Below are 26,824 nucleotides of genomic sequence, written 5' to 3' on the forward strand. Positions count from 1 at the left end.
GACATGACCCCCCGCCCAACAAGATGGCGGCACCCGCGGTTTCCATCGGAACTGCACAGCCGAGGAGCGGATAGCCTTCAGGCTGCAGGAAGTAAGGCCCGATACTTCCAGCCCTGTGCGCCGATGGCACCCTGGAGGGAGCTGATCCCCACTGCAAACTACAGCCTGTGTCTCTGCCACCCAGATCGTGGCTCGCGGTGGGGACGGCGCCGAAAGACGAACAGACTCGTAGCTGAGGAGGGAGGAAGGCGGAGAGACGGGACCACGATACGCAGCCACCAAGAGCGGTCGCCGTCTACCGAGGCCCCACATGTGAAGCGGAGACGAGGAGCCGGAGCAACATCTGCAGGGAGGGGGCCGGGAGGTGCACCCGGCTGGAATCGCCGGCCCTAGGAACATCGGGAAAGGCACAGAGGAGGCGGCCGGAGGACGGCTCTCATTAAAGCCCCAGACTGGGCACCCCGGGGGCCAACAGCTCCCCGGCTGACGGTGAGTCGCCAAAGCCCCTCGCCCACGAAGCAGCCCACGGGGCAACAGGACAGTGAGCCCCAGGAGCAGCCTGGAAGGCCAGAGGCGTCATGAAGGACCTAAAAGTGCGCAAATAATGTGTAGACACTGTGCCTGAATGTCCCCAGACAAGTTGCAATTTGTGTGCCTGGTTACACGCTTCTGGGCCAGCACTTAACGGAGGGTCTCCGCTACGAGCGAGAGGGAAGCAGAGTCATGGGAGGCAAGTTGCAATAGAACCAGCCCTCCACATGACACATTGGTCCTTGTGAAAGACTGCCTGTTAATGTGCCATAGACCCAAGGCCTGGACACAGAACAAAGAACGGAGTCTCAGCTGCATTGACACACAGCAATCGCAGGCACACATGGGACTCGGAGCGCAGCATGCCCATCTACAACCAACGACTTAAAGATCACCTAACCCAGATAAGGCTGCCACTAATTTCGCAATCAGCGCAGAATAACTGTCCCCAGAGACAGTCTGAGGGAAGAACCCGGAGATAAGGGATGTCACCCCCCAAGCAGTGACAATGGACACCTTTACCACGGTTAGACCCAAACAGCAACAGGGAGCAGGGGCTGCGGATGATTCAACAACCAAAGAAGATGATCCTACGACATGCAAGTGCTACAGCCCATAGCGGCGCTACTCACGTCCATCAAAACCAGAATTGATGAAATCAAATCGGACATGTAGTTGATGAGACAGGACGCCCGAAATCTCACAAAGGGTGACCACAGCAGAAGCAACACTACAGGACAATGTCAGCAGCACGACAGAGCTTAAAGCTAAGGTCCAGGAACTTGAACGGCAAGTAGCGCTGCTGGAAGCGCGGTCCGAAGACGCGGAAGGGCGCGCCCGCCGCAGCATCATTCGAGTCCTGGGGGTCCCAGAAGACAGAGGGCCCGAATCCTACAGAATTTATAGAGTCAATGCTATTGCAAGAAATTGGGGCTGGCAAACTCACCCAGGGTTTTTCGATAGAACGGGCCCACAGGTCATTGCAAAAAAGACCTCCCTCGGGTTCGCGCCCGCGCCCGGTAATTGCAAAAGTCTTCAATTTCCGAGACAGAGAGACAATATTGAGATTTTTGAGAGCAGGCAGAGAAATCGAGAGGCAGGATGCCAAAATATTAATCTACCCAGACTATCCCCCCGCGGTGCAACGGGCAAGGAACTCATTTGTGCCGGTGAAAGCAAGACTACGCAAGCTAAACCTCAAGTACATGCTAATGTACCCCTCGCGCCTTAAAGTATTGTACAAGGGGAAAGCTATCTTCCTAGAGACACCAGCAGCTGCAAATATGTGGCTTGAAGACAACAACCTTGCAGATGATGAGGAAAGAAAGGCGAAGGAGGTCACAGGCCACTGAATACCCCAAGCAACAGGAATATGATCAAGGAACGCATACTTAAAGAACGAACCATCGGACCGCATTAAGATTTACAACACCACGTACGCCACAACGGGCAGGAGCGCACCTACCCACACGTGCGACGACTAAGCCGACACACACCCCTGGAACACTTGTAGGCCGACTGCCAACACACTCCCCGGACCAGGAGGCCTGGAAAGGCCTGAGGGGCTCGGGTGCCCCTGAGCACTGCAAGTTTGAGGCAACTGCTGGGAGCAGTTTAAAGTTGAAAGGTTTGTTGTTTCCATTCACTAGAATGAAGGTTGTTATTGTTAGCAAGTCTCCTGGTGACACTGATGGGGGAGGAAGAAGGGAATGGGGGAAGAGAGGGGCCCGAGCCCCGATCCAGACACCGGCCGACCTCAGGAAAGTCGGTTCAGGCCCGTGGGCAGCTGGGGAGGAGAAACAGGAGGATAATGTAACCCACATTGAACCACCATGGCTACGACCACAATCAACATAATGTCCTGGAATGTAAGAGGCTTGGGCGCTTACCTCCGCAGGAATAGAGTTAAAACCTACCTATATAGAAAAGGGGTGATGATAGCATTGCTACAGGAGACACACTGCACAGTGGAATCTATGACCAAACTCCAAACGCATTGTGGAGGGCAGGGATTTGGCACCACTTACTCTAAATATGCAAGAGCAGTCTATACCTGGATCCACCCACAGCTCCCGCTCTGTGTGGTCAAATCGGAGATAGACCCAGAAGGCAGGTTTGTTATAATATGGGGATTCATTGAACAGGAAGCAATATGCATTATGGACTCATATCTCCCTAATAACAATATACCGACATATCTAAACGCACTGTACCCCAGAGTCGCACAGTATAGAAATGACCTTTTCATCTGGGGAGGAGACTTTAATTGTGTCCATGACCCAATGCTGGACAGGTCCGCACCCCATCCAAAAGGCCCATCGACGGCTACGACAGCTCTGGCTGCCATGCTGGACAGGCTAGACATGGCGGATATATGGCGTGAAAAGCACCCAGGAACACGTGGATACTCCTACTACTCATCCCCACATACTCTACACACCAGATTAGATTATATCCTCACAGGCAGGGAACACCTGTCCTGGGTGGAGGGGGCACAATACTTGGGACGGACCATCTCTGACCACTCCCCGCTCCTAGTGACATGGAATCACAAAGGACCCAGACCCCCGATTCCTATGTGGAAGATGCCTACAGAAGCCCTGAAAGACCCAGCCTTCAAGGAGGAATTACGAGACTCTATTGATGCCGATCTAGAGGTTAACATGGGAAGTGTAGACCACATAAGTACAGTGTGGGACGCTCTGAAAGTAGTAACTAGGGGAGAAATTATTGCGAAGGCGGGGGGCATCAGGAGGCTGCTCAGAAAAGAACTAGATCAAGCAGAGCGGGAAATCGGAAAGCTGGAAGCCACTCCCATAAACACCCAACAGGGGGAGGCGGAGCTTCAGAAGTTAAGGGTGAGGAACACAAATGCGTGGAACAAACTAGAAAAGTTTGACTATACTGCCAAGACGAATAGAGCACACATTGAGGCGGACAAACCTGGCAGGTTCCTGGCCTGGCTCTGCCGGAAGGAGCACCCCAGACACACCACCACCTCAATACAGGATGCAGAAGGGAATGTGCACTACACACAGCAGAGCATAAATGACACATTCACACATTTTTATGCACCCCTATACTCACACGAGGAACTGGTTCCCCAGGAACAGCTGACAGAAACATTGGAGGAGATGGGCTCCCCAGGTTGTCCCCAGAACAATCCGACTCCCTTGAAGCAGAAATCACACCCGAAGAGATCACCGAAGCTATCAGATCCTTGGCCACATGTAAGGCACCTGGTATTGATGGGCTAACGACAGAGTTTTACAAAACATACGAGTCCTCCTTGACCCCCCCCCCCCGCTACACGCTGTCTACCAAGAGGCGTATGAAGAAGGCATACTGCCAGAAAGCATGAGAGGCGCTTGTTGTCCCGATCCTTAAGCCCAATAAACCTTCAGACCTATGTGACTCATATCGGCCCCTTGCGATGCTAAATCATGATGTTAAAATTCTAATCACGATTTTGGCAAGGCGGCTGTCCAGAATAATAGGAGACATAATACACACCGATCAGTGTGGCTTTATACCAGGCCGCAATACATCTATGAACTTGCGCAGGCTGCAACATGTTATAGCACAAACTGAAAATGAAAAGGACTCTTATGCACTGCTGTCTCTGGATGCAGTTAAAGCGTTTGATTACATCTATTGGGAGTGGCTAGTTGCGGTGCTCAGGGAGTTCGGCTTTGGTCCCGGGTTTATTAGATGGATTAATATCCTGTACACTAATCCTATGGCAAGGGTGAAGTCCGGGAAGCATGTGTCGGAGGCCTGGGACATACACAGAGGGACTAGACAGGGCTGTCCACTATCCCCAATGCTTTACATATTAGGACTGGAACCCATAGCCATAAACTTTAGGAAGCAGTTTTTTGACGCAGGTATAAGACTGGGAGGCGTGGTCCACATCATCTCACTCTATGCAGACAATGTCCTTCTGTATGTTCGGGACCCGCACCTCAACGTGCCGACCATGCTCGAGGTTTTGGATAACTATTCCAGGGTCTCTGGGATACACTTTAGCAAGCTGAAGTCCTGCCTGTTCCCCCTAGCAGCACTGAAAGATGTGGACGTGGAGGCACTCCCTGCAGTGGGGATCAATTGGCAGACCACATCATTCCGTTACCTCGCAGTGCACATAATGCACACCCCTGCGCTAATGCATGAACGCAACACAAAGGCAGCACTTCCGGCTTTGCGCAAATCAATGAACTTTTGGGTGAAACTCCCCCTTTCAATGATGGGCAGGGCCTCGATAGTCAAAATGATCGTCCTTCCACGATTCCTCTATGGGTTCCAAAATGTACACTACTAAATCCACAAGCCCTTCTTCCGACTGCTTGAGACCATAGTGCAAGAGTTCTTATGGGGGAAAGGCAGACATAGGATAGCGCTGTCGTCGCTAGTATTGCCATATAGACGAGGTGGAATTCAACTTCTGAATCTGGAGGGATACTACCTGGCAGCACAGCTTAGTTTTGTGACCAAGTGGCTGGATGATGAACCCACATCAGAAACGCCACTGCTGCAAGCCCTGATACCTCTGTTCCGCCTAAAGGAGCTGATCTGGGCACCGACCAAACTACTGGGAACCATACCCTTTCTGGCTGATCTTGGGAGGAAAATCTGGCGCAGAGTGAAAACGCCTACCCACTTGCGGAACCCCTACGTCCCAGAAATACCACTGATCACAGACCTATGCACGACCAATTCAGACCTGAAACAAATCAGACTATGGGAAAGGGAGGGGGTCTACACCTGGGGAGACTTGTACGATGAAGGCACCTTTAGAGAGTTTGCCTCGTTACAGGAGAAAGAAGGAATTCGCCCCGGCCAATTCCTATGGTATCAAAGACTCTGCACTGTAGCTCGACACTAATGGGAAACATGGCCTGAAGAACCAGAAACAGATCCATTCCTAGCACTGATGTACAATCTAGGAGAGGGCTGCAGACCCATATCTCAAATATACGGCCACCTAAGCGACATACCTAATCCTCGGAGTATGGAAATGAAAAACAAATGGGAAGGGGACACAGGCAGAGAAATGACTGAAGAGGAGTGGGATAGAGCTTGTGTTTCCCAGAGAGGTATCCAGGAATCAGAGATTCAGACAGATCCAGCTAAATATACTATGCAGAACCTACCTGACCCCATGCCGATTAGCTAAATTCAATCAGCAGGCACCATCAACCTGCATCTGGTGCATGGGGGGGGGGGGGGAAGCAGATTTGATCCATATGCTATGGGAATGCCCCAAAACTAGAAACTTGTGGGACAAAGTGAAACAGGCTTGTGAAAAAGCAGGCTTGAACAGATACAACTGGACACCTGAGGAGTGCCTCCTAGGAACTTACCCCAGACCTGCCAAGCTTAAACATGCAATAAGACTCCTGGACATATCATGCATACTGGCCAAAAGAACAATTGCAATGGTCTGGAAGAAGCCTGCGGGCCCACAATACAAACTATGGCACAAAGACTGAACGATGGGTGCTAGCTGAGACCAAGGCATGGGAGGAATGTGCTGCTAGATCTACGGATGACTCCAGTATGTCACTCGAGGCATGGAAGGAACTCACCAGACACATGTTTCACCCTTCTGATGGTAAGCCCCCTTGAGCTAGAGCTTAGACTAGACCCACTCTCCGCTCATCCAAGGGTCAACCAAGGTTGCAGAACTGCGGCAGATGGAAGCCCCCTGGGAATCATCCCCCTCTGATGTTGCCAGATGGATCCCCCTCTCTCCTAACCCCCCCCTAGGACAAGTGACACTACAAGAGGTGAACTAAGCAAGGAGACGGTTATTGTTGTTTGTATAATGTTAATGTTAAGTTAAAATATTACTATCGCTATAAGTGTATGGCACAAATGAACATTGTGTATTGATACTAATGAAAATGCCAATAAACAAATTTGGAAAAAAAAAAAACTTTAAGTATACTTGTAATGTTTGCGTCCAGCTACCTGAGGGTTTGGTTGCGCTCTATCAAATAAACAAACAAACCATTCGGCTAAATATATTCAAACAAATATACTAATACCTAGATTGGGTGGTGTATGAAAAAAAGGAGACATATTTTGTAGGAGCAAGAACAAATTACTTACCATAATTACTTACTGTAGTGACTACTTCACACAGTCTAGTCTCCTTTCCCTCATACCGACCATACTCCATCCGCCTTAAAGTAACTCCTAAGAGTTTATGCAGGATTAACGGGACTGACCGATTATTCCTGGGGCCATGCTCGTGGGGAGGATCTCTTCTGTGCATGTCCCCTGCACCATGCTTCTTAATTTAATGCTGGTCTGCTTTGCTCCCATCCCCACAGGTATGAATGAAAGTAGACTATAGACTATAGTGATTAATGTGGTCTTAAATTAATTTAATCACGGATTAACACACTTTTTTTATATATCGTTATACTCTTGACAAAGGGAATATTCTATCATGTTTCTTGCCTTCTGGTTTCTTTAGTAGGGCTCATTTATCTGTAGGGGTGTTCCTTTCATGTATGGTTAGTTGTCAAAAAAGTGGTTGTTTCAGCCAGTGTACACCTCCTGTTTTCTTTATCCACTGAACATCCTGAACTGATTTGCAGCATTCCTGGCTGACCGGTCCCAATCTGTCTTTCTGCCACCTTTTTGTTCTGAATCCATTTCACTTTTCCGCAAGGATCTGCGCTTTCGCCAATTCTTTTTCACATCTATATTCACCCTCTTCTTTATATGTCTCACGGCTTCCGCTTTTATTCCTATCCGGACGATACGCAGATCTTTGTTCGCCTAGATCTATCTCGCCTGGAGACTGCAGTCCAGCTCAGGAGATGCCTAGAGCACTTGGGCGCGTGGATGGCCAATAATTCTTTAAAACTCAATGGCAGCAAAACAGAGGTCCTAGTGGTGGGAACGACTAGTCCTCTCACTTATTGGACTCTTGATTTTTGGCCCTTTCCCTTTTCCACTCCCCGTGGTTAGAAATCTGGTGGTAAAGTTTTCTTCTTCCTTGGCTATGTATGAGCAGGTGGGCGCAGTCTGTAAATCTGGCCACTTTAAATCGCGCACCCTGCGGAAGGTTCTCCCTTTTATTCCTGGTCATTTTCATGCCCCGGTGGTAGTAGCGCTGGTTTGAAGTACGGCGGATTATTTTAATTCACTGTACTTCGGCCAACCGCGTTACTTAATGAACCGCATTCAAATGCTCCAGAATGCCGCAGCCAGAGCAGTCCTGCGCCCGCCGGCTCTCACTCACACGTCACTGCTCCTGAAACCACTGCACTGGCTTCAGATTCAAAAGCTAATATTATTCAAATCTGTGTATGGTACATCGTGCTTTTTATAAGCTAGGTGCCAAATATCTCCCAAGAGAAATGTATCCACTATGTTCCCCGCTCGCCCTCTTCGGTCACAGACTGCCCTACTTATATCAGTCCCCTGTGTTAGCCGAATTAGGACTGGTGGCCGTGCTTTTTCTGTGGCAGCTGCCATTGCATGAAACCAACTGACCTGGGCACTGCGTGCGACCTCTAACCATTTGGCTTTCCGACGGACCCGCAAGACCCTTCTTTTCTGATGATCCTTTCTCTGACACGCTTGTTCCAGTCCACCTGCCTCTGCTTAGCGCCAAGATGTCTTAGGGCGTATGTGCGCTCTATAAGATTAAATGACATAACATCCTGTCTCTTCTGTTCCCCTACTTAGTTCCACACCTGACTTTTCGTATAGGATTATGTGCACTAGTTCTATCCTCTTGCATGAGCTTGCACATCCCCCTTGTACATAACCGACCATGAGCTGGTATTTATACCAACTGACGAATTGGATTTTGCCTCGTAGGAGTACAAGGATGAGTAGGAGAAATGACCCACTCAGCCCTTGCACTTCTACAAACCAAAACACAACGTAATCATGAAAGTAAAACTTGGACAATCAAGATAAACTTAGTTTGCCTTTTGTGGTAACATGGCACGAGGGGAGGCTATGCTCTCGAGGGGTGTGAAGGTGAACCAGTAGTGACCCAAACAGTGTCACAGTCCAGAATAAATAGAATGTCCAAACAAAGTTCTATAAAAAATATAAACACTTTAATAAAACACATCTGCACATGGAACAAAAAGAGATTACAATACAAAACCCACCCCAAAGGAAAGCACAGAGAAGAGGCAACAGACTGGAGAAAGTAGCACTCTGAGCATTGTTCTGTAAGGTAATACCATAAAAAGATATATTTGGTTGAAAACCAGAGCCATTGTGACCTAATCAGTCTTTAGGGTCCAAGTGGACTATGGCGGCAGTTCTTTGTCAACAGTACCTAGATTCAGTTCTTGGTGGGTTGATGCTTCAGACCGGTTGTTGAACAATGATGCAAGCTGAAATAACTCAGTTTCGGCATGTAGGATTGTGGAGGCCCTGGCAGGAAGCACGCATCGAGCAGGGGTGAATGCGGGTGTTCTGTGTGGTAGAACGGTGGCAGTTCGATGATGCAGGTCTCAGCAGTCCCACAACTTTGCGGTTTGCAGAGTCCGTCTTTAGCCGCTGGTAGTGGTCGTTTAAGTGCTGATTAAGGGTGCATTGGTGTGCTATCAGTGAGGTGGCAGCTGGGCCTAACCCTGGTTGTTACCCCCGGTTAGTGTCAGCAAGTGATCCGCCAGAGATTCGGTTTGGGTTCCAGCATTGAGCAGTACATTTGGTCCTAGCCTGTGATGTGTTTCGCTAGGACACAATGCTGTGTTGAGCAGATTTAGATGCAAGGCAATAGTTTGACTGGTTGGTGGGACACCGACCCCAACAACAATGCCTACCCTATTGTTCAGGATGTGGGTAACACAGAGTGACTGGTTAGTGTGATAGAACCGGGAGCTTTGGCTGGTCTGGCCCTACGGTTGCTCTGAGTCTTTCACAAAGGACTCTAGGACGGAATGCCCCAGTTCAGGGTCTGCTCTTCTGGCACAGAAGATCTGTTGCAGAATGGTTGGTCCTGGTCCACAGCTCTGGTCAGTCCCGATATTCCCTGTGAGTGGTTAGAGAACAGATCTTCCTTCTGTCTTGGACGGCTCTTCACCTTCGGCGGAGGGCTTTGGGCAGTGCAACTGTCCCAATGGAAGGGCAGGCGAGAATGTTAGAATGTCTCTTCCGCCTTGAAGGATCCTTGAGGAACTGAGGGAATTCTGTTTAAGGGGTGCAAACTTCCTTCTTTTAAGGGCACACCGATGTGATTGGTCTAAAGTTAGCCTGCCTTAGTGGACCAATCCCTGCTCCTCCCTGTTGTCGCACCCAAAATGCTTTGCTCCCGGGGACGTGGAGGAGACGGGAAAGGGAAAGAGAAGATACCGTGATAAACAAGATGGTGCAAGGCTTCTTCCAGTTTACAGAGCACTCCTGCCGATCCAACTCCTGCCCTTCCCTCCTACTGACGACAAAGACCTCTAGACGTACAGCACCGTGGTGTGAGGTTACTACTCTTGATTGGGTGCGCTCCTTTGATACCTTGGATATTAGATTTACAATCTGTTGATAGAATTCCGGGGTGTCTATGTTGGGGCCATACGTGTTTAGGAGTATTAGTTCCTGGCCTTCAAGTGTACCCCAGAGCATGACAAATCTGCCATCTGCATCTATCTTAGTTTTATGAACTTGGAGTCCCAGTCTGTGGTGAATTAGGGTAAGGACCCCTCTCGATTGTGATGAGTAATTTGTGGTGAATACCTGCGGACCCCAAGAATGACCAAGTGAGTTAGACATTTGTTCCATGGTGTGTCTCTTGTAATAGTAGGATGTCTATTCTGTGCCTGTTGGCGTATGCTATTACTTTCCTGGTCTTGATTGGATTCAGGAGACCCCTAAAGTTCCAGGATAAAAGTCTAGTTCTTCTGGTTATTTGTTGGGATGCCATTTATTACCCCTCTGGGGTTTGTGCAGTAATGTTGCTGTGTTGCAAAGGTCTTCTTCCTCTTGCGACAATGCCAGGTTTTTTCTATTTTTATTCCAACTGTCTGTAACCAAACCAACTTTTTGGTGATGCGGTTTTATACAACTACCGCACCGTGTTGTTGTGACCAGGCAACAGGCCTGTTTGTTCCCCTACCCCCTACCCCCCACCCTCCCCATCCCCCCCAAATGGGCGGTGTCTCCAAAAAAAACATTTGCAATTTTGCGGTAGAACTAGATGGAGAGAGGGGGCAGCGTGGCCCACCCTCCTCTCTGGGACTGTAGTTTAGTATTCATGTGGATCTGCGCAGTGCTGCCTTGTCTACTGTCCAAGGTGGTGGAACTGGATTCTTGTCAGGTCTGGTAGATGGAAGTGCGTTGGTCAGGTTCCTGTGGGTATCTCTGGGATGTGGCTTTCTATATATGTCATAGCTTTATCCTGTGAATTGAAGAACTGTCTTGCCCGCGTGTTGGATGCGAAGCCTTGCTGGGAACATCATGGCATATATTTTACGGTCTTTCAATGCTCTTTTCACTGGGTCAAAGGATCTTCGGGCAGCCGGCACCCCTGTCAAGAAGTCTGGGTATATGTGAATTCGGTTGAATTCAAAGGAGAGAGGACCTTGTTCGCGTGCCAGTCGGAGCACCAGATCTTGATCTCGGTAATTGAGCAGCCTTGCTATTATTGTTCATGTTGGTGCCCCCGGTTTGGGAGGTAAGGGGGGTAAGTGATCTGCGCTCTCGCGATCATGAACTGTTTGGAGAACTGTGCGCCCGGAAATAGGGAATGGAGCATATATTCAAGGAATTGTTCCATTGGGATATTAGGTTTGTGCTCCGCCACCCTGACCACCCTGATGTTGTTGCGTCTCGAGCGGGATTCTAAGTCTTCACACTTGTTCTGTAGCGTCTTGACATCTTTTGGGATTTTCTTCCATGGTTTTGCCCTGTATGGTAGTTGTGTCTTCCAGCGTAGAAACCCTATTTTCTGCCTCTGTGACCCTGGAGTTAACTTACTTTGTATCGGCCCGGATGGAGGCTATATTTTCCCCTATATCGTCCATCTTGGTGCTGATTGCCGCAAACCCTCTCTCGATGGCGGCCATATATGGAGCCATTTCTTGTGTGGGGGGGGGGATCAGGGATAGGTGTTTTGGAGGATTCTTCAGAGTCATTGTCTTGTTCTTGGCTTGAGGAGTTGGCAAAGGCGTCCATGGGGCCCCTTTTTTTGTCCTTATTTTTGGCGCCTCCGGCCATATTTGCAGAGGGTGGCCGTGCAGAATATTTTCCTGCTATGTGTTTGATCAGTGCAGCGTGTATCGGGTTGCGGTGGGGTATTTGGCACAGGTCACCAGTTCAGCAGGTTTGTAGCTAAGTAGTAAGGGACTAGGAATATGTATTGTGCCTTGCCGTCAAAATAGTTCTTTCCTCAGGCTTGTGTCCAATGCTGGGTGGGTATACTGACAGTTTTTTGTGGGTCAGTTGAATTATGGGAGAGTGTCTATCCGGGGTCCTGGAGGGGGGCCCAACAATGAATTCAGCTGCTGAGGTAGTTCATGGGCAGGCATGGGCAGCTTTGAGGTTGTGTGGGACGTAGAGTTGATCATGTGGCCCCCCGTGTGATAACGTGCACATACCTTGTTATTGCAGCTAGTGGCTCTCCGTGTCCCCTCTGGCGCCGGGGAGCGGGCCACTCTGGGGGATGGTTCCGGGCTGTGTTGATCCGTGGGCCCTCTCCTACCTGGCACCAGAATGAGGCTGTAGGCGTCTTACCAGGGGTTGGTTGAAGGTGCAGAGGTATGGCGCAGGGGGGGGGGGCAGCTCCACCTCCGGGTTCATCCAACGCTGGGGAGCGGGCCGGCCCAGGGTAAGGAAACGGGCAGCGGGTTCTGTGGCAGGAGTCCTCGGGGAGGACCGGAGGTGCTGAGCGCCAGGGGGCGGGCCGACCTGGGCTTGGGTGCCGGGCTGTGCAGCCCCGTGGGCCCGCTTCTGCCCAGCAGTGGGATGAGGAATCGGGCAGCAGGTGTCAAAGACTGGGTCCGTAGGTGGGTCCGGAGGTGTTGCAGAGAGGAGCGTGTAGATTGTCTGCTTCCACCCGGCACCAGGGCGAGTGCAGGGGGTGCCTGTGACTGTGGTTGGAGGGAGGGATGCAGGAGTCTCGTAGAACGGGGACGGCTCCGCCAGGGGTTTTGCTTCAGGCAGAGCACTTGTTGTGGTTACTTGGATCCCTGGTAGCCTCTGTCGCCGCTCTTGATTTTGGCACGAAGTCGCTGAGCCGTTGGGCGGGACGCCTCCTCCCTGTGGCGGTGTATATCCTCAGCGGGCGGGCGGTTTTTCCCCAAAACTGTCCCAAATTTAGCAGGGGGGGTTTTCAGGCGCTCTCCCCGGTCTCCGGTGTATGCGGCAGCGCGGTCTATCCGCAGGATTTTGAATTCAGGAGCTTGTTAGTCACGGAGCTCCGGAGGTTAGGTGGCCATCTTGTTTGGCGCATCACAGCGCCCCCATCCAAGGCCTTTGTTGACTCCACCTACTAGCCTTGACCTGAAACAGGATTGGGGTAAGTAAGCAAGCCCATGATGCACCCCCCACCTTTTATTTTTTCAGTAAGAAATAGAGGCCCAATATAAGAACAGCTCTGTAGCTATCCTTTTGGTCTAAGCCTGGGAGCCCCTCTTCTTTAGCCGAATGCACACTGAAGTGCACATGTTTCGTGGGTCTGGTTGGGATGGCCACTCCCTATGGCACATCTACAATTCACCCACCATATTCTTGCCAAGACTGCCTGCCATCCGGGCCATGGTGGGAATGTCATTGATAATCCACTAAAGAAGGTGGAGCACCAGCCATCAAAGTGGCATGAACAAATGATTTTGAAAGGATGTGAAATTTAGTTTATTAAAGCAAAGTCACTCCCATAATTTCTACAACACACTTATGAACTTTCGGTATGGTGCTACACAATGTTCTGTATGTTACGTTTGAGGATATTTATACCGCGCACTATCACCACCGTAGTGGTCCCTTGGTGCTCTGGCAGATCTGAGGAGGAAAGAGGGTGGGATAGGTTTGTAAGTTTGAGCGGGAAAAGAGCAAGAGAGATGTGATGTGCTGTTGGCAGCCTCAGTTCGATTAACACCGTTCACTGTGCTTAGGTGTGCTTTTCGGTTGGTAGCAGTCATGTGTTGTTGTGCAAGGCTGTGTGTTCTGTTTTGTTGTTGCGATGTAGTGAAGTGCGTGCGGTTTGTAGTGCTTTAGAGATGTGGTTGTGTTTGTGTAGAGTGTGAGAGGTGTATGCAGAGGGGTGAGATTGTTTAGTGGGGTTGGTTAGTGGCATCGCTAGTTAATCATCACAATCCTGTCTAGATTTGATGCAAGCTAGAATTGCAATTCTGTCTGGGTGTGAAGCAATGGCAGTCTTCACAAATTCTGTCTGGATGCGACTCGAGCCAATCTTCACAATTCCATCTCGATCTAATAAGTGATTTGCAAAAATATTGTACATTTAGGAGTTCAGTAACTAATAATTAGGGCTGTAGCGTAGCAACATTTGGCATTGAGTATGTTTTTCTTCTGAATTCTGGAAAAAAAGCTATTCAGCTCAGAAATGCTTCATGTGTCCATCTTGCATCCCAGCATAGTCAAAGACTTGAAAATCAACTGCCTTGCTGGAAGTCCAATGGGACAAGAAAGACCAGGACCTTGAAAATATTTTCATGGATCTATTGGAAGCGGAAAGGCCTCTCACTAACCCGAACCTGGTCCCAGTGTCCATCTTGTATCCCAGCATAGTCAAAGACTTGAAAATCAACTGCCTTGCTGGAAGTCCAATGGGACAAGAAAGACCAGGACCTTGAAAATATTTTCATGGATCTATTGGAAGCGGAAAGGCCTCTCACTAACCCGAACCTGGTCCCAGTGTCCATCTTGCATCCCAGCATAGTCAAAGACTTGAAAATCAACTGCCTTGCTGGAAGTCCAATGGGACAAGAAAGACCAGGACCTTGAAAATATTTTCATGGATCTATTGGAAGCGGAAAGGCCTCTCACTAACCCGAACCTGGTCCCAGTGTCCATCTTGTATCCCAGCATAGTCAAAGACTTGAAAATCAACTGCCTTGCTGGAAGTCCAATGGGACAAGAAAGACCAGGACCTTGAAAATATTTTCATGGATCTATTGGAAGCGGAAAGGCCTCTCACTAACCCGAACCTGGTCCCAGTGTCCATCTTGTATCCCAGCATAGTCAAAGACTTGAAAATCAACTGCCTTGCTGGAAGTCCAATGGGACAAGAAAGACCAGGACCTTGAAAATATTTTCATGGATCTATTGGAAGCGGAAAGGCCTCTCACTAACCCGAACCTGGTCCCAGAAAAAGTGCACCAGCGTGTGATCTTTCATTTGAGATAATAAAAATGAAATCTACAAAGTAATATGCGCAGATGCGCAGGTTATATACACCTGCTGGATCGGTTGATTTGTGCATTCGGAATTGTCGATGCAAGGACATCATTCACTTCCTCTCTTTTTTTTTTTTTTTTGTTTTGTGCCTGGTATAGTGCCTTGAGAAATACTGGGTTAGTTCACATTAATCCGGGGATGGAGGGGCGGTGGTGCACCAATATCTGAAGCTGTGACCTTTTTTTATTAAACCTATATTAACAGGTTATATTTTATATTTTTGCTTTTTGTGGGAAGCCTAACAAAAAGCCAGATTTTTTTCGGTCGAATTTAGGCGGCCCACAAAAGCGAAAAGATGACATTGGTTTGTTCCAAATCGGGGGAGGGTGTCATCCCACAAACCCTCACCCCCCCCCACCGCCTCCCTCCCCACACCACTTGCGCAAACCCAAATACACACACACACCAACACGTACCCATTCTCCCATGATGGCACTTCCGGGTCCTGGGGTGCTTGTGAGCCCCTGTGCACAATCGTGTGCACCAGGGCTGTGACAGTTTGATTTAGAAAGACCACTCTTTGCGGTCACAGAGCAGTCTTTCTAAATCAGTATTTTTTCTAGTCGATGAATTGAAAAATACCTTTTGACTGAATACCTTGACTTAATACTGATTAACAATGTCCGTTGCATCCGTTTGCAGCATATGTGACAGGGTGGTGCATGTAGGACTAGATTGCTGAAGATCAGCTAACTGTGCAGTAGGCTGGGCTTTGGCAATTGATGTTTCTTGTTTTATGTTCTATTTTTCTTTATAACTTCATGTTGAAACATGTTTTTATATTCTTCTGAATGTGTTTTTATCAACCTGTTTATGGGGGAATATTTCCGAAATGAACTGGATTGTAGCAAGCCTCCCCCCTCAGTGACCACTTACAACTTGACTAGGAGTCCTATTAATTTCCCACATCTTCTATCATCACTTAGGAGGACAAAGAGAAGCGACGTTTGGAGCAGCTGGAACGGAAAAAGGAGGCACAGCGGTTGCTGGATGAAGAAGATGCCAGACTGAAGGGGAAGCTCCTGAAGGCCGCTGCCACCCCACCAAAAATAACCCGTGCCCAGATAGAAGAGACTCTGCGTGATGAGGAGAAAGAAGCAAGTACATCGGGTGTGTAGCTTTTCCTTGTTCTCCTCCATTCCTGTGCTACTAGTGTCCTGCATGGCTGGCTTTCCAGTCCTCCATACGTTCCGGTGAACAGAGTACCGGTCTGTTTGGCTACCAAATGCGTTTAGGTGGACTGAGCCTAATCCACAGGTCTGCAATCTTTGGCTCTCTAGATGTTTTAGTTGCAAATCTTATTCGTCCTAGCCAGCATAGTAAAGATTCATGGGAGCTCGTCCAAACTGCCTGGAGAGCCTCAGTTTGTAGACCCCTGGCCCAATCCTTTATGCATGGTGACTATTCCAGCTGTTGAGCAGAATTATCTGCATCCCAGTATGAGAGGCCAGGTATGGAAACCATAATGTCAGGATTCTGTTGCATAGCATAATACATTTGCATAAGTAGTCTTTCCGGGAATAGCTTGTCATCTCTTGTCTCTCGTGTTGTGTTTGCAGAACGGCTGAATGTCTGGTTTCGTTGTTGGAATGGTAAAGTGCTGTGGTCTGCATTTATATGCTTTGATGTGCTAGCTGCTTCCTGAAACAGAAATGGTGCTAGAGGTTATGATCTGGGCGAATGGGCTGATCTAGCTGTGAGCTGGACCTCGATATTGAAATGATAGTTGTACTGCAGATCCAGCATCCGGAGCATTGGCACAGCTAGTTAATTGCATCTCATTGATTAAATAGTAGGGTTTTTCAGGTCAAGGTTCAGGTGAACTGATCAGACTTGCTGAATGTGGTGAAATAGTTTGAGAGCAGCAGATTAGGATATGTTTGAACCTGTAAAACTGAGTTTGTCATTCTCCCATTCGATGTTAAATATTGCTTTTTCTGAAAAGTGTAAAAGTATTTGTAACATATTTGTTATGCTGACACTCCAAGATCCTTAGTCCTAGTTAAATCGGCTAACTCATATTTCTTTCCTTAAAAGCAGTGAAACCATTTTTATCGGAGTCTCATTTTCATGTATTGGTTTAATCATTAGTATTGTCAATTATCGACTTTGAGAATTCTTTGTCAATGGGTCTACAAAAATCCTCCTTGCCTCCATTGAAGTCTGTTTTTAATGCTACTACCTGTTTGGATGGGGGTGCTATAGTGTTTGACCATGTGCCGCCAATTCTATTATGATTACATTGGCTTCCTTTCAAGTAGAATTCTTTTTAAATTACTAGGTGTAACCTACAAATCAATTACTCTCCAAACTCCACTGTATCTGTGATGAATTGAGAATTTCCAGTGGCACTCAAGCAACGTATTTCGTCTTGAAGTCCCTGGGTTCAAACGCTCATCAACTTTGAACCAGTCCTTTTGTGAGACCTGCAGTGGAATACTGGAATGCACTCTGTGAAATACGAATACAACCAGATTATTTTGACTGTTATATGTATTTTTATGTTTTGACAATATGTACAGCGCTCGGATGCACTTTCTTGTCAGCGCTTTATGAATATGTATAATAAATCAAATGTGTAGAGTGATGGTGATGTACTGGGGAGGGACTGTGCTATTCAGATCACAGTGGAGCTGCTTCTATTGTATTGTGTTAAAACAATTAACATGGGGTTGCAGGAGTAGGCAGGGAAGCTTAACATATTTTGGGTAGTATAAAAAGATTCTCGATTTGAGTTGGGTTAGCAGGTTTATAGTAATGGAAGGGAACAGCAGTAAGTGTCTCTGCACCAGAAAAGCAAAACGGGAGGTGGTTACCCTTGCACCTGCTAGTGGCTCTGCATGAATGAACTTGTAAGACTGCAGAGTGCATCACTGCCTGCTGTTTAGAGTAGCATCTTTCTATGCGATCTGTGACCTAGGCTGCAAATTCCATGGTGCGGCGTATGATGCAGGCTGCAGCAGAATGAATTCCTTGGTAATTCCGAACAAAGTGTCCCAGAATAATCTCTCTTCTGCACGTTAACAAGCCTTCGCTTCTTGGAACAGAGTTCTTTCCACAAGCTGTGTTGACTTCTGTCTGCTCTCGTGGCTGGCTTGGGCTGCAAGCGAGGCACGAATCAATTTTCAAACACTGCTGTTCTTTAACTCCTTTCTGATGAAATTTTCTTCTTGTGTGTCTCCGTGCAGCATTTGTAAGGGAGGCCAACTGTCTTCACTGCTGTTAAGTGATGGCAGAGTAGATCTTGAAGCCACCCCTGCCAAAATAGTCAGCCACTCCATGTCACACAGCCGGTGATGTCTTGCACCAAGAATTAACATCCGTTGTTCTTTCTTTTACTTCTCAACATTGTAGATTAAGACTTTCTCTGATGCTTCCCTTAGTCACATTTTTAAATTTTTCATTTTCTGGCAGCTGAAAAGCCAAAAAGCCAAATTGAAACGCCTATAGAAGAGAACATAAACCGCAGAGTCTTGGAAGAAGGGACGGTGGAAGCAAGGACCATCGAAGATGCCATCTCAGTTCTCGGGTATTTGATATAATTTTTACTTTGTGTACATATGTTCCTGATCATGGATGTTTGTTTATGAAATTGGCTCTTCTCAGTGTTGATATGTGTTGGGGGATAATGCAAAGACAAAATTGTCCCCTTCCCTCGATCCACTGTTTTTACCAAATCTATTACCAAATCTATTTGGGGAAAGCAGAATGCCGGAGTAGACAGATGAAGGTCATACATAGATAATATAACGCATTCTCTGTGCTTCCTATTGTGAAATATTATGAAGGGAGGGTCACCCCAAAATTATTATATGGCTGTGAGATAATGCACATTTGGAGCATGGAAAAGCTGGAGCAGTTGGAGGCTCTGATATGGAGAAGAGTATTTAATCTACCAAACTGTGCTCCTATTACATTTATAGGTTCTGAAATGGGCCTGCATTTTTTTTAAAAAATGTTTATTTAAAATTTTACTACAACAAGAATACATCAATCACAAAGCAAACGCAAATTAAAAGCGGTGAACCACAATATAAGTAATAGTAGAATACACAAAGAGAGAAAAAAAAGAAAAACCCTATCAATATATACATTCCTCTTGCCAATACAGGTTTCCATACAGTTATTTGCTAATACAGTTCAAGGAATGCATCCCACACCTTAGCATGTATCCGCAATTTCCTCAATCGCTTATACATCACCCTTTCAATATTCGCCAAGGAATCATCTCATCAATCCAACCATCTGCAGTTGGCGGGATCCGGGATTTCCAACCCCTCAAGATCAGTTTCTTGGACACCGAAGCTCCCCTGTACAAAATTTCTTCTCAAACACAAAGATCTTCAAGCAATTCGCCAGAGCCCAGAACCATCGTCTTAAAAACCAAATCAATGTTGCAATCCAGGACCCGTAAACACATATTGCAAACCTCGTGCCAAAAGCCCCGTACCCTGACACAATCCCAGAGCATATGTTCAAGAGTTCCAACATCCAAACCACAACATCAACACACATCTGAATCAGACATGCCCCTCCTTTTGAGCTTCTCCGGAAACCAAAGCACTCTGTTAAGAACTTTAATTTGCCTGGATCGCTCACACAAATTGACCGAACAAGGCTGCAGATTCGCACACATCTCATTCCACATATCAATGGTAATCTCACAATCTAATCTCCTACTCCAATCATCCACCAATCCAGTATTATCTTTGTAGCTAGCAACCATCCGGCGATACATTTTGCTCGCCACAGACTGACAATCCACCGCCATATTTTCCAAAACCTCAAATTCACTCACCTCAATCTCACCAATGCATCTTTTCAATTTCCTGTAATCCGCAACGGACACATTCTCAATATTAAACTCAGCACATAACATATCAAAATCAATCCATTTCCCACCTCTGAAAATATCCTTAATCCAGTGAACACCTCCAATAAACCATTCCGGCCAAAAAATAGGCTTGCCAGCCTCTGTGATTGATTTATTAAACCAAATCGAAGCCGAAGGTGATGTCTGAGCAGATGAACCACACATGTCATGAACGCCCCTCCACACCTCCCTCAAAAATCCAGACAAAGGAAGTGTCCTACCACGTTTGCTAACAGACGTAAGTATCGCACGAGGGGCAAGAGGACCCAAAGTACTAGTCTCCGCCACAGCCCAAGCACCCATAGACACTTCCAAAAAAGGAAGCAAAAACTGATAAGAGAAGCAAGATGATATGCCCTAAAATTAGGGACCCCAAGTCCCCCTCTGTCAGCAGGAAGCTGTAACTTCCACAACTTAAGCACAGGAGGTTTCCCATCCCAAAGGAAGGATTGTATAGAGACATCAATCATTCTCCAGTAACTTGCACAAATCTTCATAGGAAGCATACTCAAAATATAGTTAATTTTGGGGGACGCCACCATCTTCAATGCGTTCACCTTACCCCATAATGACAAACGCAACGCCGGCCACCTCAGCGTGGATGACTTCAAGTCACGACGGGCCTCTCCTAGATTCGCTTCCACCATATCATTCACAACCGGAGTCAGCCAAAGCCCCAAATACTTCATTTTGGGAACGCACCACTGAAAACCAAATCCAGTCACCAACGATCTAACACAACTCCTCGTAATAGGCAAAGCCTCGGACTTCGACCAGTTAATCAAATAACCAGACGCAACATGGAACCTGTTCAAAACAGTCATCAATGAAGGTAAAGAGACTTCCAAATTCCTCAAAAAAAATAGAAGGTCATCCACATACAACCAAGTTTTCTGTTCAACTCCATTAAAAGGTACACCCTCCAAGGTCAAATCATTCCGCAGAGCAATCGCAAGTGGCTCGATAGCCAACACAAATAATAAGGGCAAAAGCGGACACACTTGCCTAGTGCCTCTCCAAAGATTAAAGGTAGCAGACAACAAAACGTTTGTCTTAACATTAGCCGTAGGACGAGCATACAAAAGCGAGACCCATGAAATAAATTCATCACCTAAATTCATCGCCCTCAGTACAGCGAACATATATTGCCAATTAACACGATCAAAAGCTTTTTCGGCATCCAAGGAAAACACAGCCACATCCTCATTCAGTTCCTGGGCCCTAGACATAGTCAATAAAAGATGCGAATGTTGCTAGAAGTCCTACGATGTTTAATAAAGCCAGATTGATCCGTGTGAACAAGCCTCTGAATCAAATCCTCAATGCGTAACGCGAGGACTTTAGCCAATATTTTGTTATCAGTATTTATTAAGCTTATTGGCCGGTAACTGGAAGGTAAACGCAATCCTTTCCCTTCTTAAGGAAAACAGAGATGGTGGCATGATTAGTAGATTCTGGAAGAACCCCCTCTTCCCTGGATTCAATATACATGTCTCTCAAAAGCCCTAACACCGTTTCTGGAAGAATCTTATAGAACTCGGCCGGCAGGCCATCAGGACCCGGGGTTTTCCCAGAGTTCAAACTTGCAATAGCAATCCTAATTTCATCAATATCAACCGGCCGACTCAAACCAGCCATATCATCATCAGAGACCTTTGGAATAGTCAAGCTATCCAAAAAGCCAACACCACTGCCAGTAACACCAGCCTCGTTCTCGTACAACTTCATGTAGAAATCTTTGAAAACAGCATTAATTTTGAAAGGATCAAAAGTGACCACCCCATCTGTCCTCTTTATAGAATTAATGGCTCCCTCCGAAATCTGTTGCCTCAATCTGTAGGCGAGCCACCTGTCACACTTTTCGCCTTTCTCAAAATAAGCACTTCTGATTTTATATAAATCCTTTTCAGCTCTAGTGTCCAAAACATCGTTCAGATTTTTCTTCAATCTCCTCAATTCCATTCTTTTGTCAATATCATTTGGATCACGAGTCGGAACATTCATCACTTCAATAATACGGGCATCAGTTTCCATCTGTACTTTAGATAACCTTTTCCTCCTACCACAGGATAAACCCAAAGCAATGCCCCTCATCGTACACTTGAATGCCTCCCAAATAACCTTCTTACTAATATCATCAGAAGAATTCTCAGTCACAAAACAGTCAGCCTCTGTTCTAATCTTCTCTAGAATAGACTCCTCCTGTAATTTAGATGTATTCATCTTCCATTGAAAAGTCCTACAGCTGTAAAATTCAAAGACGGGCCCAAAAAAATAGGCGCGTGATCGGTGATTGCTATACAACCAATTCGACTAGTCAAAAGATTGGTAGTCGCATCACCAGCAGTAAAACACATATCAATTCTTGAATAAGTGTCATGCACTCCAGAATAGAACTTATATTCTTTGGTGTCCGGGTGTTGCAGCCTCCAGCAATCTTTCAGGTCAAAATCCCCAAGCAATGTCCGAAAAGAGCCGAAATGCCCATCCCTCCTCTGTACAGAAGAGCATCCAGTGCTATCCATGGGCGGATTAACCACCAGATTGAAGTCCCCACCCATAACAACATTAGCTGAAGTCAAATCAAGCACCATCTGTGACACTTCCCCAAAAAAAGAGCCATTGTCCACCGAGGGAGCATAAACATTACACAGGACATGTTGGGCACCTTGTATTTCCACCAGAATAGCCACTGCCCGACCTTCCTGATCACAAGTGGTCTTCAGAATTTTGACGGGAGAATCCTTCCGTAAAAGAATAGCCACCCCCCTGGACTTAGAGGAATAACAAGAAACAACAACCTCCCCCAACCATCTTTTACGCAACACCCCAACATCCTCCAACAAAAGATGGGTTTCCTGTAAAAAAAAAATAAACATCACATCTTAAGTTGTTCATAATCTTCTGACGTTTATGAGGATTATTCAGCCCATTAACATTCCATGAGGAAATCTTAAGTTGCGTGCCCCCAGGAACAGACATGACAGAAAATTCAAGAGGTCGACAAAAACTAAAAGTAAAAAAAACAAATAATGGGCCTGCATTCTATACTTTGTAGAGCACAATGGTGAGTCCTAGATTGTATGTATAAATTCTGTAGCTCTATACAAAATTCACTATATGAAGACATGGGATATATTTTAAAGATGGCAACTAATAAGTACCATGTCATCATATGTGACGTATTGTATAGAGTTGTGGAGGATATAGGTTTTACATTTAATGATGTAAGTGACACTCTGATGAATATTAAGAAGCCACTATTTATAGATGAAACGGTGGAAAAATGCATAAATGCAAATCATTAAGCCATCTAGCATATGATCATAAAGACAGGTGTGTTGCCTGAATACATTAGACTGTTTCCTAATACAAAGGGTAGAGCGCAATTTCCATCTAAGAGATAATTTCAATATTTTACCAACCAGACAAGTTTTAGTTAAAAGGAAGATGTTAAAGAGGGGGGAGAGGTGTGTGTTTGTGTGTGTTTGTCTTTGTGTGGTGTGTAAGCTAGTTAAATTAATTTAACTTCACTTGGTTGAAAAATGAAGCTGTATTTTAGATGGCAGGAATCGAAATCTATTTGGAGCACATTTATTTAATCAAAATGTCCTAATGTTTCCCTACACATTGCTTATAGTGGATTACCTCACTAGACCATAATGTTTGTTTCGAAGGGATTGTGTCCTCCGACGTATTCCACATCTATGACAGTAATCGCCACAGCTGTGCTGCTTTGGAAACATTTTCTGCGTCCTGCGTCGATGACCTCGATATGCCCTTCGTGGACCTCTTCCGACGGCCGACGTCACCAGATGTTATATGTAGGACGCACGACACCCGCAGCCTCAGTTCTGTTTTTTCCGCGAACGTGTACGCTTCGGAATCTCGACGCGCCTCGGTTCTTCTACCTGTTGAATCGATTTTTCGTTCTTGGTTTCCTGTTCGAATTATGTCTTCTTCTTCTTCTACCCCGAGGTCGGGCTTCAAGAAGTGCCGCAGCTGCGGTTCCAAGATGTCGCTTACGGACCCGCACGTCATCTGCCTGTGGTGCCTCGGCGATGACCATGCTACCGATGACTAAGATGAATGCCAGTCTTTAACGTCAAAGGCCTTGCGGGAGCGAAAGAAGAAGCTTTCTGTAGGTAGCGTTTTCAAACCCCGTAAATCGACTGACGATTCGAGGGGTGACTCTCTGTGTCGGCGTAAGTCCAGGGGGTCTCGGTCCCGGAGTGGTTCCTGCCATTCCTCTGCCTCTTCTAGGCACTCGTGGAAGCGATGTCACCGGTCGCCCTTCCTCGTCCGAGGACTCTGCCAGACGGCGGGTAACTTGTCCCAACAAGCATTCATCTCGGGCGGAATGGGACGCATTTCGTAAGGAGATGATGGCGATTTTCGAATCGCAGGGCTCCGTTCCGTCCGCGCCTTCGAGAGAAGCTGGCAAGGAACGCTCTAGGGCCGCTTACACGCCTTCGGGCTCGGGCGGTCGGCGCGATCATCGGGAGCCGTTGAGGTCCTGATCGGACAAGGTAGATCGCTCTAGCCGTGCCCGCTCCAGGTCATGGTCCTCGACGCCCCCGAGACCGTTGGAGCCGAGGCCATCGAAGGACACGCTCGGGGCTCCGGCCTCGAAGCCTTTGTCGCCTCATTCGGCATCTACGCCGATTCCCTCAATGCCTTTTTGAGGTGGCTTTATTGGAGGTGCCCCGGAGAGCGGTGGAAACCCAGAGGAAGGCCCTGAGTAAGTCAGTGAGGCCTGTGTTTGAGCCTTTTTCTGTACCGTTATCCAGGGATTTATTCCAGCCCTTGGATTACAGCTCTGAGGTGGAGGAAGGGTCCGATGTGAAGGGGTTTGTACCTCCTGAGGTTCCTGATGACCTGTTGTCTGGTCATAGCCAATTTGAAGACCTTCATCAATCTTTACATGACGCAAGTGGTCTTGATACCTCCCCGGAGGTTGAGTTTGGGAGGCCTGAGCCTGGTACACATGCTGACACCTCGTACAGGCGCCTCATGTCGAGGGTGACAGAGTATCTGGGGTGGTCTGCTCCTCCTGTGGATTTTCTGCAGGATGACCTGACAGATATCCTTGACCAAGGTCCACCCACTGACCCGGTGTTGCCATTTCATATGGCCTTACAAAGAAGGGTGGTGGCGGCTTGGACTGCTCCGGAAAGTCTTCCGGCAGTAGATAAGTCGTTACCGAAAAAATACCGTCCAGTCAGTAGCGACCCCCTGCTACTTGTCCACGCACCCCACTCCAGAGAGTTTGGTGGTACAGGTGGCTACGACCCCAGCGCAGCAGGCGTTGTACCCTACAATCCCTCCTGAAGGGGACGACAGACATTTTGACGGTTGGGAGAAGGTATTTTCTTGTGGGGGTATGGCTTTAAAAGCAGCCAACTCCGTTTTGTGCCCTTGCAAGATTCACTCACACTCTGTGGAATTGTGTATCTTTGGCGGCTGAACATATTCCCGAAGGGGAGGAACGGGATGATTTTCTTGCTCTCGTTCAGGATGGCAAGGATGCCATGTGTGAATCCGTTCAGTTGGGTCTGGACGTGGCAGACTGTCAGCCGGTCCATGGCGGCGAGCACTGTGATGCGCTGGTTTGCGTGGTTGCGGAAGTCGGGGTTTGCTCCTGATGTACAGTACCAGCTTCTCAACATGCTCTTTGATGGTGACCATCTTTTTGGCAGCAAGGCTGACGAGAGCCTTGAGAGGTTGCAGACCTCCAAAGCTGCAGCGAAGTGGTTGAGCGCTGCAGTATGTCAACCTCTGCCTTTTCGTCCTAGGGGACAGCAATGGAGGGGAGGTTCCTTTCGATACTACTCATTTGGTAGATCGAGGGGAGTTGCCAGTCAAAGGGGCCAACATAGGAGTACCAGAGGTGGTAAACAAGGTACTCGAGGTGCCAAAGCTGCTCGCGCAGTTACCTCTTTGCCCTCAGGCACTGCCGCTTCTGCTCAGTCATGAGGCCATGTCCCATGGTTCGCCGGTTGGGGGAAGGCTGGCGCAGCATCTTGTAGAATGGCGTGCCATTACTTCAGATGTGTGGTTTCTGGAGATCATAGCCCACGGCTACTGTCTTCCTTTCCGGCAGAGGCCTCACAACAATCCACCGGGGAAGCTCTCTTTGAAGACTCCGGATCCGCTCCTTGCGCAGGAAATCAAATCCCTGCTGGAGAAAGGCGCCATAGAACTGGTGCCTGTAGCGGAGAGGAACGAGGGATGGTTTTCCCCATATTTTTTGATCCCGAAAAAAGACAGGGGATTGAGACCCATCGTGGACTTGCATGGTTTGAACAAGCTCCTCAGGAAGGACAAGTTCAAGATGGTTACTCTCTCTCAAGTCCTCCAGGCCCTTCAACTTCAGGACTGGTTGGTGTGCCTCAACCTCCAGGATGCTTACTTTCATGTGCCGATTCATCCCAAGCAAAAGAAGTATCTGAGGTTCGCGGTTGGCGACTCACATTTTAAGTTTCGGGTCCTGCCGTTCGGATTGACCTCCACCCGAGGGTCTTCACCAAGCTCTTGGTGGTGGTGGCACTGTATCACAGGAAAGGGGGGGGTGGAATCCACATCTACCCCTTCCTGGACGATTGGTTGATCAGGGAGCGCTTTCAAGAGCTATTCGTGGATCATCTGTCAGTCACCTGCCACTCCCTTCACAGTCTGGGCTTCTCCCTCAACTTAAAGAAGTCCCACTTGACGCCTACCCAGTGGCTCCAGTACATCGGAGCAGTGCTCGACACATCCCTGGGGCTGTGTTCGCCTCCCCAGGTGAGGGCTCATCACATTCTGCAGATGGTGCACAAGTTTCAACATGCCCAGAGTCTCCCGGCGTCCGAGTTCTTGAGGTTGCTCTGCCTCATGGCATCCTGCATTCTACTGGTGCCAGAGGCCTGGTTGCGGATGAGATCTCTGCAATGGGCTCTCAAGATGCAGTGGCTGCAGTCCTCTGGCAGGATGTCGAATCCCGTTCAGGTGCCGCCCTCGGTTGCTCAGGATCTTCTGTGGTGGGCCGCC

The 26,824-nt window shown here is 47.7% G+C and overlaps 1 protein-coding gene and 1 long non-coding RNA gene across 2 annotated transcripts in view; one reads left to right on the top strand and one right to left on the bottom strand.

Annotated features, from left to right (window-relative positions):
• The window catches only part of CCDC124 (coiled-coil domain containing 124), a 390,150-nt gene that overhangs the window by 271,602 nt on the left and 91,724 nt on the right, over positions 1–26,824 (top strand). Inside the window, exons 3-4 of the mRNA XM_069648768.1 lie at positions 15,849–16,032; positions 18,337–18,451. Of these exons, the coding sequence (XP_069504869.1) occupies positions 15,849–16,032; positions 18,337–18,451 (299 nt within the window). The remainder of the gene's footprint in view (positions 1–15,848; positions 16,033–18,336; positions 18,452–26,824) is intronic.
• Positions 1–26,824, bottom strand: part of LOC138570134 (uncharacterized) — a 401,651-nt gene that overhangs the window by 199,797 nt on the left and 175,030 nt on the right. The gene's annotated exons all lie outside the window — the stretch shown is intronic.

This window comes from Ambystoma mexicanum, chromosome 1p (assembly GCF_040938575.1).
Source record: "Ambystoma mexicanum isolate Mex_15411 chromosome 1p, UKY_AmexF1_1, whole genome shotgun sequence".
Lineage (NCBI taxonomy): Eukaryota > Metazoa > Chordata > Amphibia > Caudata > Ambystomatidae > Ambystoma > Ambystoma mexicanum.